This window comes from Macaca nemestrina, chromosome 14 (genome assembly GCF_043159975.1).
Source record: "Macaca nemestrina isolate mMacNem1 chromosome 14, mMacNem.hap1, whole genome shotgun sequence".
Classification (NCBI taxonomy): domain Eukaryota; kingdom Metazoa; phylum Chordata; class Mammalia; order Primates; family Cercopithecidae; genus Macaca; species Macaca nemestrina.
Genome location: NC_092138.1, coordinates 84,683,385 through 84,698,070, shown reverse-complemented (window position 1 = coordinate 84,698,070; position 14,686 = coordinate 84,683,385). Strand labels below are relative to the sequence as shown.

The following is a 14,686-nucleotide window of genomic DNA, read 5'->3' as shown; positions in this document are numbered from 1 at the left end:
GATTGGCACGCAACAGTCTGTGGGCCAAATCCTGCCCACCATCTGTTTTGGTAAGGAATTCATTTACATATTATCTCAGTTCCTGGCACGTTCCCACTACAAGGGCAGGGCTGAACACTTGTGACGGAGACGTCTGGCCTATGAAGTCTAAAATACTTACCATCTGGTCCTCTACAGAAAAATGTTGCTAACCCCGGGTGTAGAAAAGTGTACAAACGCTAAGTATACAGCTTGTTCAATTTCCACAAACCGAAACCACCCATGTAACCGACACCCAGCTCAAGAAACAGAGCCCAGAAGCCCCTTCCCCAGGGGAGCCGCTCTTCTGACTTCTACCAGCAATAGTCAGTTTTAGCTGCTTTTGCCCTTTCTCTATGCACAATCTTAGAGGATGAACCCTGTGTATGCCTGGCCTTTTGCTCACCACTGTGTGTGCATCATCCATGTTGCTGTGTATAGCTATAAATTGTTCATTCTCACTACCGTAGTCTTCTGTGTCACTAGACTTATCCATTCAATGAGCACTAGGCATTTGGGGGTTTCTAGTTCGTTAGGAATCGTGTACTAAGAACATTCTAGTTAGCATCTTTCAGCAGATATGCACACATTTCTGTTGGCAACATACCTACAGGTGGAACTGTGACTTCTGAAGCTTCGTATTATTGGGTGGGGAGACTCCATCCTAGTCTACACCAGCCCGGCTGCTCGCTTACCAGGCGCTTGGGGTCTAGAACTGGAGGAATGGCAAGCAGGGCCTGTGAGCAGCAGTGCTGTTGCAGATGGCAAAGCCCTGTGCCACCCCAGGTGCTGGGATATGGCACCCCAGGGCAAATCACCAATAAGCAATTAGTGCCCCTGGCTGTGGGGGCTCAGGAGAAAACTCTCCAAAGCAGTGTTTCCCAAAGGTCAGCTACAGAGCCCCAGAGTCATGGGTGAGAGTCATAAGAACACAAGAAACTGCATATCCTGGGCACCCATGGGAGATGCACGGCTGTGTCTGTCAATGAAGAGCTGGAAATGTCCACAAGAAAGAAACCTGCTCACCTTAGTGAAACTCAAGGTCTCCCAAAGTTACTTGGCCGGAGAAATTGTCACGGACAAAACACCACTAACCTTCCCAGAATGAGCTTGCCACGGAGCACGCTTTGGGAAGGGCTGCTCTGAGGCACCGTGTTGTGGTTTTGTAAGGATGGGCTGGCCCCAAAGCTTGGACCCCAGCACTGTGTCTCTCAGAGGCCACCTGGAGCAGTTCTGTGGGAGGGAACGAGCAGCTCCTCTTTGTACCACCCCAAGCCCTCGCCCCTCAGCAGCCCATGGAGGAAAAAGTACTCACTGCTTTGGGAGGCTCCCTCCCCTGAGGTGGCTTCAGTGTCTGCAAAGAGAGAGAGAGAGAGAGAGAGAGGGAGGGGTGTGAAGCTACCGGGCCAATGATAGGGCCAGTGCCAAACACAAGAGAGAACATAGAAGCCACAGGGGACGAGCTCACGGTCCTGCCCTGGGCCCCTGATGTCAGCCTCTCCTCCCTGTCTGCCAGGCTCTGGGGGAAACAGATGCCATCCCTCCTGTCTCCAACTCCCAAGCTTGTCATGAGGAACACACGCACTGACCCCAGCACGTGCCCTGTGGGGGCCACTGACACCGAGCAGTGATGAGATGTCCTGGGAGGTGTGACGCCCGTGGGGAGCAGGGGGAGCCCTGGGGCACAGGCCTGGTGTGTCCTGCGGACTCTCCCTCCCATGCCCACGCTGTCCCACATCAGGAGGCCTCCCTTCTTCTGCCTGGCGCCCTATCCTACTGATGAAAGTGGGAGGAGAATGGGAAAGGCTGTAGCTGTCAGGGCCTCTGGGGTCACCCACAAGGGACCCAAAAGGGAAACAGACAGATAGTGGGAGGGGCGGCCCCTGGGCTCTGCCCCAGGGATACTCCTCTCACCTCGGTGTGCCCGCACGTGGGTCTGGAAGCAGTTGTAATACTTGTACTTCTTGCCACAGATTCCACATTCATAAGACCCTGGAAAACAGAAGAGGAAAGGACTGGTCACCCAACCTCTGTGACCACAAGGTCCCAGGACCCACAGGCAATGCCTACAAGTGTGGCTAACTCTCTGTCCCAGGGGCAGAGATGGTCCCTGGCAAGGAGGCAGCACTGAGCTAGGAGTCAGGAGGCCTGGGTCTAGATCCAGGTTTGCCTCCCACTCCCTTGGGAAAGGCACCGCCCCCATCTCTGGGCCTCAGTTTCCAAATCTGTAAGATGGAGAAGGTAACTTCTTCAGCTAATTCTCAGCCCTACACCTTGAGGGGAAAAAGGAGATGAACGTAAAAGTGCTCTGAAAGGAATAAATTGCATCCACATAAGGAAATCATCACTTCAGTGCATTACAATAATTTCCAGCGACCCCTTTTCCTTGCCAAAATGGGACAGAGATTAAGACAGACTGAATCAGACACACCTGGGTCCCTGTCCCTGTTTTGTCACTTACCAGCAGCATGACCTTTGTAATTTCCTTAGGTGCATGAAGCCTCGGTCTGCTGATCTACAGAATGGGACCACATGTACCTACCTCGTAGGGTGGCCCTATACTCCCTGTAGGAAGTGCCCAGCCCTACCATAGACATGCTCAGCAAGGAGAGGACCCCCCAACATCCGCTGAGGAGTTGCCTTGTTCCCTCAGACACACAGAGACCGACATGGTGTAAATGCCTGCCTCTAACCCCCACAGCCCCTTGCCAGGCCCTTCTCCCAAGAGCAGGGAGACTGAATTGGCTGAGTTCCTAGTGGGCACTGCAGAGAGGTTAAAAGACGAGCCTGCCATGTAAAGGCCAGAGCAAAAGCCCATGGCAGGAAGCCAAGAAGAGCCCCTCAGATCCAGCCTGGCAGGGACCTCAGGGGCAGAGACCCTGCCTGCTCCCCTACCTAAATCAGCCCTCATGAAGGCCTGATGCCACCTGGGCCCAGGCCTTGCTCTTCCTAACAGAACAGCCAGGGAGCGTGGACAAATGCAGAGGCCCCGGTCCACTCCAGGCTTAGCAATCTAGAGTGGCTGGGGTGGGGACTTGCCTATTCCAAGGTCCCCAGGAAATTCTGGTACCCAGCATCTGGGGATGGGAGAGGCAGACCTGGGATAAGAGTCTTAACTCTGCCATTTACTGGCTGGGCCTCAATTTCCTCCTGGGAAAAATGTGGATGATTCAAGCGTGTTGGTGTGAAGACTGAGTTTGCATGAACAGTGTTCCCAGCACAAGACCAGACCCAACATGAAGGTGAAGATCATTAACTCCTACTCCGTTAGTCTTGCCTGGAAGCAGAGGCCCATTTCCTGGGTGTGTACCCGAGGCATAAGGTGAAGGCAGAAGAGCACTGGATGTGGAGTCTGAAGCCTAGTTCAGCTCTGCTATCCCTTAGCTCGGGGGGGTCCAACCTTTTGGTTTCCCTGGGTCACACCGGAAGAATTGTCTTGGGCCACACATAAAATACACTAACACAAACGATGGCTGATGAGCAAAAAAAAAAAAAAAAAAAAAAAAAAAAGAAACACGAATCACAAAAAAAACTCATAAAGTTCTAAGAAAATTTACAACTTTGTGTTGGGCCGCATTCAAAGCCATCCTGGGCCACATGTGGTCATCGGCCGTGGGTTGTACAAGTTTGCCTTGTCTGTTCGATCTCGGACACATCCTTTTACCTGTCTGAGCCTCTGTTTCCCCACCTGCAACACCGGACTCCAATTCCTACAATTCATGACTGAGGTCCGTATCAACGAGGTTCATCGTGTGAATCGGCTGGCACACCACAGGTACTGAGGTACGGGAGCCGGTGCCACCGGTACTACTGTGGGTCACTCCAGGGGCCGCTGTCATCCCAATGCCAGCGTGGGATTTAGTAGTCTGTTATTTAGTGGTTTGTATGTGTATAACCCTTGTCACGCAGGGAAAAATACAATCACGTGGAGGGCAAAGATCAGATTGCATACTTCTTTGTATTTAGCCCTGTGATTGGCACACAGCGAGGGCTCCATAAATCCATGGTGTCTTGCTGTTGTACTCATCTGTCACTGAGTAATAATGCCTCCAACTCTCTTCCTGCTGCCTCCACCCACTCTTCAGCAGTTTCTGCCAATTCCCCTTCAACCAGTGAAGATTTACGAGTGCCTGCAACGTGCCGGGCACTGAGGCCCCAGCAATGAGCAAGGTGCGCTCCCTGTCCTCTGTCTAATAGGAAGCAGACAGGCCAGCTGGCACGGGGACAATGCAGGATGATGGCGTTAGGGCAGCAAGTGCAGGGCCTGGGGGCACAGAGGCAGGACCCTGGCCCAACTGCAGTGGGAGGCCCAAGTCAGTGGAGTGGATACTGTTTACAGCCAAGCCAAGTCCTGACTGGCAGGCAGTATGGAGTTTACCCCAAGCTGTGGGAGAGCTGAGGGCACATACAGCCTTGACTGTAGGTGTCACCCCACAGAGGGAATCAACGGGGGCATGATGGCTCCTCAGCTTCTCCTTAGCTGGCTCCTGACCCCCAATGCAGAGTGAGACAGACTGTCTGGAACAAGGAGTCTCTGGACTGAGCACTGTGTGCTGGCAGGAGGAACCCTGAGCCTGCCCCTCGCTCAGCCTAAAACCCAGGGCCCCGCCTGCCCCTCGCTCAGCCTAAAGCCCAGGACCCCACCTGCGCCTTGCTCAGCCTGACTCTGGGCTTCAGGTTCCCCTATGTGATGGGGCCAGAAAGGTGAGAGGTGGGGCATGGGGAGAGTTCACCAGAGTGGCAGCCCTCAGTGCAGCAATGCCAGCAAACCTGGGTGCAAACCCTGGCTCACCACATCCCAGCAGAGGGAGCCCTGGACAAGTCATGGAACGACCCACACCTCAGGTTTCCTCTCTGTAACACTGTTCACCCCTTGGGGGGACGGGTTGTGAGGGACAACATGGTGGCTCCTTAGCACAGGGCGCGGTCCACAGCAGGCACATGATACAGGTCAGCTGCTATTACTAGCAGCATTTTCCAAAGTTTATTCTTTGGAACCCAACTTCCTGAATGCGCCCCAGGAAAAAGAGGACCATGGCCAAGTGCGCACGAGGGAGACCTCATGGCGTGGCCCGTCCTGGGGAGGCCGGTGTACAGGAGCAGCCGCAGGCCCTGCGAAGTCCTGCAGGGAGAGAGGTCAACTACTGTTTAACCCAGAGTCTCCCAAACACATTTGGCTTGGAACCCTTTTGTCCCCTTGGCCTGTTTCAGAGTTGCGGCCCTTACTTCCTATGGCAGCACTTCTGCTGCCAAAATGCTCTGGACATTCTAGGCATCCAGATTTCCACGTGCTCTATCGTCCCTCCAGTAGTCCAGTACTGGAGTCCAGGGTCTCAGGGCAGGCTCCGATTTGCTCAGGACAGGGGATGAAGAAGGTGGCCCCTCTTGACCCTGAGGTGCTAGCAGGGCCTGCTTACTCAGTCTGTAGCTGATGGCTGTGTCCAGCTGTGTCCCCAACCCATACTGGCCCCGGATCAGGCACTACCCCTTGGCCATCACGTACCAGATGCATATCTCAATGCTTGGTCAAAAATCCAGGTCCCTGAATACCGGCTTCGCACAGATCCACCGTGGGGGCTGCCTTCGGGCGCTTTTCCATCTGAATTACGTAAGAAATCAGAAAGAGCCCTTAAAGTTGGAGAATGCCTGGAAGGTTAGGGAAGGGGCGAAGTTGGCTGCACTTTGAGAAGTGTGGACAAGATCACACTGCCTCCCTCTTCATTAAAAACCTTGCGCTGGCCAAGGGGCATCCACGCGTTCCCCAGGGAGGCTGGCGCACGGCACGGCAGAATATAGCAGCCATGGGGTCAACAGCTCCCTGAATTCAGTTTTGTGTTTTCTCTGTATTCTGATTCATCATATGATTAGAACACACAATTTCTACCCAAAAACCCTCCAGCAAAATGACCCTCCAAGGAGATGTGCCCCACGGGTGCAGTGCCCATGCATCCCCATGGCCTGTGGCCACCACAGACCCAGACTGATGCAGTGGGGCAAGGAAGGCCTTCTTGGGGACTCAGCTCAGACAGTCCCCAGCCCCGATGCCTGACTCCCTGCCCAGCACGCTCCCTCTTCTGTTCATCCCAGCCACTTTTTTCCTCTATGAACCATGGCTGTCACCATCACCGCCTGTCTGCGTTCACTTCATCTGCAATCTTTCCATGCAGACTGACCTCTGCCCCACTGCATGGGTGAGGAAGCAGAGGCTAGGGCAGCTGTGTGCAGCATCTCACCCAATTGACGCAGCCAGCTAGTGGGCTCGGGGTCCTGGCTCAGAGGCTTCTCACACCAGCTCAGTTCATCCTCACAATTACAGCAGGTAAAGGTGACTATTATCCCCATTTTTCAGGTGAGGAAAGTGAGGACCAGAGGGGCAACGCATAGCACCAGAGGTCGGTCAGATCTGATTTGCTCCCAAGCCACACAACTAGCCTCTTGGAAAGCACCATGAAGAAATGGTGCTTGTGGGCTGTGCGCAGTGCATCCCAGCATTTTGGGAGGCCAAGGCAGGCAGATCACTTGAGTTCATGAGTTCAAGACCAGCCTGGGCAACATAGCAAGACCCCCATCTCTACAGAAAATACAAAAATTAGCTGGGCATGGTGGAGTGCACCTGTAGTCCCAGCTACTTGGGAGGTTGAGGTGAGAGGAATAGTTGAGCCCTGGAGGTCAAGGCTGCAGTGAGCTGTGATCATGCCACCGCACTCCAGCCTGGGCAACAGAGTAAGACTCTATCTCAAAAAAAGAAAGAAGAAAAAAGAAGAAGAAGAAAGAAGAGGAAGAGGAAGAAGGAGAAGGGGAAGAGGAAGAAAGGGAAGAGGAAGAAGGGGAAGAAGAAAAAAGGGAAGAAGAAGAAAGAAGAAGAAAGAAGAAGGAAGAAGGAAGAAGAAAGAAGAAGAGAGAGACAGAACGAACCTTTACTAGGTCTCATTTCCGTCCACCATCTTCCCAGAAGTCCTCATGAGGCTGGCAACTCAACATCCATTGCAAGAATGAGCATAAGGTCCTAGCAGCTCGGCTAGTGGCTGGCAAGGAACTGAGTTCAAAATAGGCCTTGGGGATCCAGAGCCATGCTACTGCCACTACCCCAGGTCACCTGCTGGATGCCAAGTGAGCTGTGTGTTCCTTTCAGTCATGGCACTTTCCTTAAACGCTACAGGGGAGCAGAGTCCCCCACTATGTCTGGTGCTGCCATAGGACTCCCAAGAGTCCCCTGTTGAGAGCCCTGGGACTGCTGCCAGGGATGGCTGGCAGGGCTTGCCAGCACACAGGAGGCAGGAGCGGACTTTTCCTCTCCCCATTCCTGCTATCACAAGTGATGCAACAGTTGCCATCCCAACAAATCCGAGTTCACAGCTCCCACTGAGCACTTTCCCTAAACACCTGGCTTAGCTCCCTCCCAGAGCATCAGACAGACCAGGTGAGGCCAGGGGGTCTAGTTCCTGAGGTCACAGAGGGAGACTCTGGGAAGATGCCTAAGAGAGGATGCAGGCTTCTGAGAAAGAACGTAGGGTAGCAACCCTTTGCACCCAGCCAGGTCTAGAGAAGCTCAGACACCTTTCAGGATACACAAAATGTGACAAGACAGAAATCCAAAGCCGGTGAATGAGAGAAGAAAAACACAAGGGTAGGGACAGAAGGCTGGTTCCTTACAATGGACAGTCCCATATTTAACTTGGAGCATCTCGGGAGCCGCTATTCAGAGAACAAATGCTCAGGAGTGTGTGCAGCCCTCTCTGTTCAAACATGCAACAGGAGCTGGGTCCAGGGCTTGCCGAAGGACAGGGGATCCGAACAGGGAAGGCATGGACAAGTGGGTTTCCTGAGGCTCTGGGGCTTGGCCTCAAACGAAATGTCCTCTGGAGTAGGGTCTTCCGAGTGAAGCGCAAATCTCCCGGGGGTGTGTGGCAGCTGCCCAAGGGGTAAGTAGGTCCACGCAGCCTTAAGAGAACCATCAGCTTCTAAATGTGTTCTTTCCTAACATCAATGTGCCAGAGAACCTGGCAGGTGGGAGGCTCCACTTGCCAGTTCTTCCTACTCTCACCTTCACCCTTGTGCCATGTTACAAACAAAAGATGATCTTTTTACCCACCCCTAATCCTACTGTGGTGGCTGCCCCCAAAGGTTAGAACCTTGGGGCTCCAAGCAAAGAGGTGACCCTACAATACCGGGGGTGGGCTCAGAAAGTGAGTGGATCTAACGACCAGGAACAACTCCTTTTTCAAATTGGGTGATTTCCAATTCTCTCCTCTCAACAAAATTAAAGGAGGATCTAATGGAGTTGTCAGCGAAGAGACCATTAAAAAAATTGTCTGATGATAGACCCCCGTATGATTTCTGGCATACAACTTGGAAGGAATTCAAAGAATTGAGTGACACTGCTAAAACAAAACTCTATCCCCTGCCAGCTACTTATTTATGTGACTGAGCTTTCTAAGCACTTAGACCTACAAAAACCAAAAGATAGGAATTAAATTAATGCCGAATCTTGTCTCCTTCTAGCAATAAGAAATATTAATTCACAGATACATGAGCCAATTGAGAAAGAAATGAAGCCCTATCCATTTCATTAAGAGATGTGTTTTCAATAATTTTTTACTTTCACATTTACTATTTACCTAAATTTGTTTTTGATGAATTGTATGCTAATAACAACTCAATCTGGAAAAAAATGTTGGAGAATGTACAGCTTTATGATCCCAGGAATTTTTTTTTTCCAGAAATTTCAATTTCAATTTATGTACATCTTGCTATGGCATATGAGTGTGAAACAGTAATCAATAAAAGACTTTCAAGCATAAAAAATATATTTTACATTAGGATAAAACCCTGTGGGGGCAGTGGACTGGAAACATGAGCTCATGGAGAAAAAGGAAAGATGTAAAATTTCTGACTCTTAAAGATAGGCTTGTTCATATGTTTTTGAAGTGATGATGGCGGATATCAAATAGTGGTAGTGTTTGGATTCCCTTGGATACATTTTGAAAATTGGTTCACAGTTTTGTTTCCAAAATGCCACCTTTTTTTTTTTTACACAATATCCTGGAAATTATATCCTTTGCAATGATTTAAACTTTGAATAAAAATGTTAGATGTCAACTCAAACTTGTGAAAAAGAATATACAGTGTTCAAAATTCTTTTAGGAGGTATTGAGCAAAAACAAATGTTTGAAAACCTTGGCCTTTTAGGTTCTTATCACTCTAGAGGTAACCCCAGAGGTATCAATGTCCTGGGGTTTCAGCTAATAGTAGTGGTACTGGTTTTACGTTTTTTGTCCCCTGTTAAAAACACTTGCATACCTATTATTTCACTCTGCCCCCAACAATTCTACTGGAAAGAGGGGCAGACTTTATTCTACCTACTGACCATTCAAGACATGGTGGCTTAGAGACGTTAAGGAGCTTATCCAGGGCCCCACAGTAGGGTAAACCCTGGGCTCTTGACTTATAGCCCAGGGGCCCTTTCTAACAGGGACCCTCCAACCCTTCAGACCACAAGAGGAAGTGTCAGTAGCAGAGACAGGACATGCCTGGGAGGGTGGCCAGAACTCCTCCTTTCGGAGTGGCTGCAGCAAAGAGCTGAGTGTTGGTTCTGGCAGGCTCTTGGGTGAGGTCCTGCCAACAACCTATTGAAACAGGAAACTGACTATCAGCTGGCACGATGAAGCAAGACCTGGCACCTACGCTGCCTGGGTCTGTCACAGGCTGAAATCCACGTGGCTGTGTCTGAATGACTGTCAAGCTCTTCTGCTGCTCCTTCCCGCGCCATAGCCTGGTTGCTGCCTCCTGGCTGGAGCTCCTTCCTCCTCTTTCTCTGGCTCCCCTGGCTGCCCTATGAGTGTGAGAACACCTCTGTACCTTGGTCCTGAAAGCTTGCTGACTAGAAACATCCTTGCAGAATCCAGTCTCCCATCTATCTCATCCTTGACTCCCCATCCTGCACTCTGTCCAGTGACCCTCCCTGATCACCTACGTCAGGACGGGGAACTCACTCCCTCACAGGCTTATGTCCAGTTACCAAACAGTTCCCACGATCACACGAAGTCCTTCCTTTTACCGAGTTGAAATCCCCTCCTGGAGACTTCTCCGTATTGGCTGGGACACCCTGGAATGTGTCTGCTCCATGTGCTCCTTGCAAAATGCTGTAAGCTGTGAATATTTAGATTCCATCACCCTCCGCTTCATGCCTCCACTATCCCCAGTCTCCTCCCAACCCACGACAAACAGCCCTTAGCTTCTCCACGGGCCTTCTCTCTGCACTGAGCTAACTCTCTGGGGGAATAACCCAGTTGGTCCCTGTCCCTCATCTGAAGAGGAGTCAAGTCCAAGCCACTCGTGCCCTCCACGGTCTCCTGCACTGCTACTGAGGAAGCTCATTAAGTCTCGGGTCTCCGGACCCCTACTGCTCTCCCTGAACTCCCTCGTTAGTAACCACCCCCGGATTATTAGTAACCACCCCCGGATTAAGGACCAGTGGTTTCACAGCACGGGAAAGAGTACCCACAGCTGGACAGCACAGCTGGACCACCATCATGGGATGCGGGCACCCTTCTCTCTCAGAGCCAGGAAACAGTCTACGGGCTGGATGCCCTGATTCATCAAGAAGAACGGCAAGTAGGTTTCCACTTCTAATTTTTCAATTCTAGCTGACTGGCAGAGACCTTTTGGTGTACTGTGTTGAGAAGGATTCTGAGGTGCATCGTTGGACAATAAACAGTAATTAATTCGTAGTGTCTGCCATGAACATGGGATTGCCATGAACCTGGAGCGAGGCTGGGTGAGCGAAGTAACCAGGAGGCCCTTGGCCCCACAGGAGCAATGGCAGTGCCTTGTGTTTACTACTTCTCCTAGAGGAGCCCCTAAAATCTCAAGTGTGGTCCGCCCTTCCTTCTTAGGGCTGCCGTACAGAGCTGTTCATACAGCCTGTCAGGTGGGTGCAGGTGTCTGTCAACTTCCTTTCTTTCATTTCTGCTTTTATCCAACAAAGTTATGAAGTTTAGTATCTATCATCTCTGCTGTTCTTGCTATAAAAGGAAGCTCCTGGTCTTGCCCCCAAATCCTGCACCAGCTCCAACGGCGGTGACTTACTTTCTCCGAGTGAGAGACGCCCTTCTCAGCACAGGGAATTCTCTGGGCAGCAGGGAAGCAGCAGCAACCACTGCGAACTTGGCAGTCATCCTCCTGGGCACTGATGCCCCTCCTGACGCCAGCAGGAGAAGCTGCCAAATGCCATCTGCGTGTCCATGACCCAGGCTCCTCCACAGGAAGTGCCTTGGATAATGTTTGTGTCACTGGGAACATTGTTTGTCTGATGGCTATTAAAGGGCCAGTGTGGACTCGCGGAGGCTCCCTCATGGGGCAGCACTGGGTGATTGAACAGGAACACTATTCTACTCAGCCACAGAGCCCGTCTCTGAGCCCAGAGCGGGGCTGGGTGAGCGAAGTACTCAGGGGGCCCTCGGCACCACAGCACCCAGCAGTCCCCTGCCAAGTGCCCCAGGAACACGTTAACTTCCCCATGCCCGGCGACCAGTACAACGAATGCACACTGCAGCAGGAGTTTCACTTAAAGATACAGCTCTAACCAGCATCCCACCCCAGCCAGGTCCCTGGGAGAGCTTTCCCTACTTGATATACTTTCAGAAGCAGGTGGGAGGCAGGTGTTGTGAGGTGGAGTGGGCCCTTCATGACCTGAAAGAAAATGTCACCAACTTGCTGGGTGATCCTGGGCAACTCCCATCCTTCCCTCAGGCCTTGTCTGCCCCTCTATAAAATAAAGAGGTCAGGGGTACCAAATTGACAGCATGCATAGCTTCACTGCCCACCTCTACATCCAGGGCAGACAACAACAATCAATCATGCCACCCTTTAGAATCCTCAACAGAGAACTCGTTACAGCCAGTAGCAACTGCTTGGGATTAACCCACAACTTAAAATCTACTTGCCATCTTGAGATGAGAGGAGTTCAAAAGGTTCAACTCTAACACTGATTTTGTTTTTAAATGCCTTTCTTTCCTGGTGATGAGGCCAAGCCAGCTTCCTCTAAGCCTGACCCTTGGAAGAAAACCCCCATTCCTAGGCAGGAGAGCCTGCCTTCAGCAAGATGAGCTGCCATGACAGCAGGGAGCACTCTGGCCCTGCTTCTGTAGGGCTCCACCATGGCAGCTCCACACGTCACCTGTCACTGGGGCTTCTAAACCTTTTTCACAAGGGTCTGCCCAAAGCAGATTACTCAAAAGTTCACAAGATCCTCAAAGTCCCTGAATCGGAGGGAAGCAGTACTAGAAGGAACACCAAGGTCCAGACAGGTTTCCCAGTCCATTACTTAGGGGAGAAAACTGAAGCCCACTTGGAACCTGTGTCTTTTAACACTTTATCCTGTGCCGACTTTCTTCCCTATCCCATCGTTTCAATATATCACACTGGCTTACTTAGATGGGAAAAAGCAGGAACAGCGACTATTCCTTCCCCTTGAAGAGGCATTTTATACTATTAATATTAGTACTACTGAGAATACTACCTAATTGTTTACTAAGCACAGTGTTGAGTACTTGACATACATGATCTCATTGAATATTCAGATAGCCTGATGATTTCGTAATTGTAAGAACTGAGTCAGATAGGGCCCGAGGTAGCACACCTATTAAGTCATGGAGCCTGGATTCACTCTCAGTCCAAGGATCCCAGCTCATTCTCCTCAGGCAACATTGTTTCCTTCCACTGCCACCTTGGATGGCCACTCCCATGAGGTGGCTGGGACAGGGACCATGCCTCATTTAACACAGGAGGACCCTAAGGCACAGCAAGGCCAAGGACCCTGCTGCTGAGCAGCAGCTGAGCTGGAAATCAGCGTCGGTGGCTGGCATGAGGCTCACGGGCCCTGGGGCTCTCACTGTGCAGGCAGCTGGCCTAAGGAAGATTCCCAGCATTTCCCTGGCCTAGCTGCCCAAGGCTTTCCCCACTGAATCCAGAATGCTGGCTCTATCCCAGGATTCAGATTCAGCCACCCTTCACTGGGCATCTCCTGGTGAAGGGCAGAAACAGCTACTGGGTCTAATGAGTCTTAACACACACACACACACCAAAGAGAGCAAGGGCAGGTCTTCTCCATTAACTAACAAATCCACCAGTGATTAACACAGTCCCTGGCCTCAGGGAGTGAATACTGATGGAGGAACGTCAGTGCAGGCCCTTGAAAAGACTCTCTCTCATTCAATACTGGCCTAAGTCACTCCTGCTCCTCCCCAAACATTCCTGGTTCACCCCTATTCCGTCACCTGGGAGGACGGTATTTCCCAGCCTCTTTCTTTGAGGTTGGGTGGGGCCGTGTGACTAGTTCTGGCCAATGACTGTGAGCGGAATTAACGCGTCTCTCTCTGGCTGCAGCAGTTAATTGCCAGCGTAAGTCCCTCCACAGCGTGCTTTCCCTCTGTCACTTGGCTGGCAGCATTCTACATGACGGCTTTTAGTCTGGGACCAGAGGGGAGCAGAGCTCCCTCTTGATCCACAGTGGACATGTAGTGTGAACAGGAAATAAACTGCTGTGGTTTTGAGCTACTAAGATATCTTGTACCTTTCAGGATCTTTTGTTACTGCAGCATAACCTGGCCCCACCGTGACAGTTGCGGCACCAGTGTCAACGTCACCACTCCCAGAAACCAATACTTTGGTATTGTGGAGTGGAAGCAGGGAACATGGAGACATAAATCAGGCAGGTCCTGGAGCCCCAATCTCTAGGGGTTTCCACTTTCATGGAAGAGACAGGCACAGACAGGGCCCCTCTAATCTAAAAAGAAAGTAGAAAGTGCACCAACTAAGGAGCAGGGTAGAAACAGCCCACTCTCACCAGAAGAGATTAAGGAAGTCTTCTGGGAGGAGGTGGCACTGGAGTTGGCCTTAAAGGATAGGTTGGATTTGGGCAAGTGGAAATGGGGGAAGGCATTCTTGGGAGAGGCAACAGCAGACACAAAGTACAGGAAGAGCAGACTACACTGGAATGAAAGGTCTGGGAAGACCAGAAGCAAGAAATGGGACTAGAAGGTTCAGGTTTTGGAGGCTTTTAATGCTCTGGTCTCGACTGTAGAGACAGTAAGGAATCCCAGGGTTATAAGCAGGGCAGCAACATGGTCGGTGTTCTGTTTTGACCAAGGCCTCCTGGCAGCCAGGGCAGAGGGCAGGCAAGCTGCAAAAGCATGGCTATTAGCAGGATGCTGCCATGACCCAGGTGGGGCTGAGATGGCCACAACCAGCAGGGAACAGCTGGGAAAGGGAGTTTGAGGATGATTCTCAGCAGTTGGGAAGAAATGGCACCAGGACTTGAGTCTAAACTTGCAGAAATGAGGCCGTGGTGCCGCATACAGGATGTGCGCCAGGAAGGTGGAGGTGCTTGGAAGTCAGTAGGAGGTGAGCCAGAGCTGGACCAGGAAAGTAGCAGAGGCCAGGGCAGCAGCAGCACTTCTAAGAACACGCTGAGCCTTGGAAACGTGGAAGAGGGTGTGGAGGGAAGCAGAAATCTGGAGCCAGACCAGGCAAGGCCTCCACGCCAGGAATGAGGACTTTATTTCACAGACCAGGGGTTGCAAACTTCTGCCCACAGGGACTCTGACCCACAGACACGTTTTGTTTGGCAGATTTCAAAAGGTCAGTTGGCTGCCAACATTTAAAGCCA

The 14,686-nt window shown here is 51.4% G+C and overlaps 1 protein-coding gene across 17 annotated transcripts in view; it reads right to left on the bottom strand.

Annotated features, from left to right (window-relative positions):
• LOC105487070 (zinc finger protein 618) overlaps window positions 1-14,686 on the bottom strand; it is a 176,157-nt gene that overhangs the window by 48,617 nt on the left and 112,854 nt on the right. For 13 of the 17 annotated variants that reach the window (XM_011750358.3, XM_011750352.3, XM_011750354.3 and 10 more), the window contains exons 4-6: window positions 5,522-5,617; window positions 1,933-2,010; window positions 1,334-1,372 (exon numbers count right to left, since the gene is read on the bottom strand). In XM_011750358.3, the coding sequence (XP_011748660.2) occupies window positions 1,334-1,372; window positions 1,933-2,010; window positions 5,522-5,617 (213 nt within the window). The remainder of the gene's footprint in view (window positions 1-1,333; window positions 1,373-1,932; window positions 2,011-5,521; window positions 5,618-14,686) is intronic. The other 4 variants (XM_011750367.2, XM_011750360.3, XM_011750361.3 and 1 more) reach the window with 1 other exon arrangement.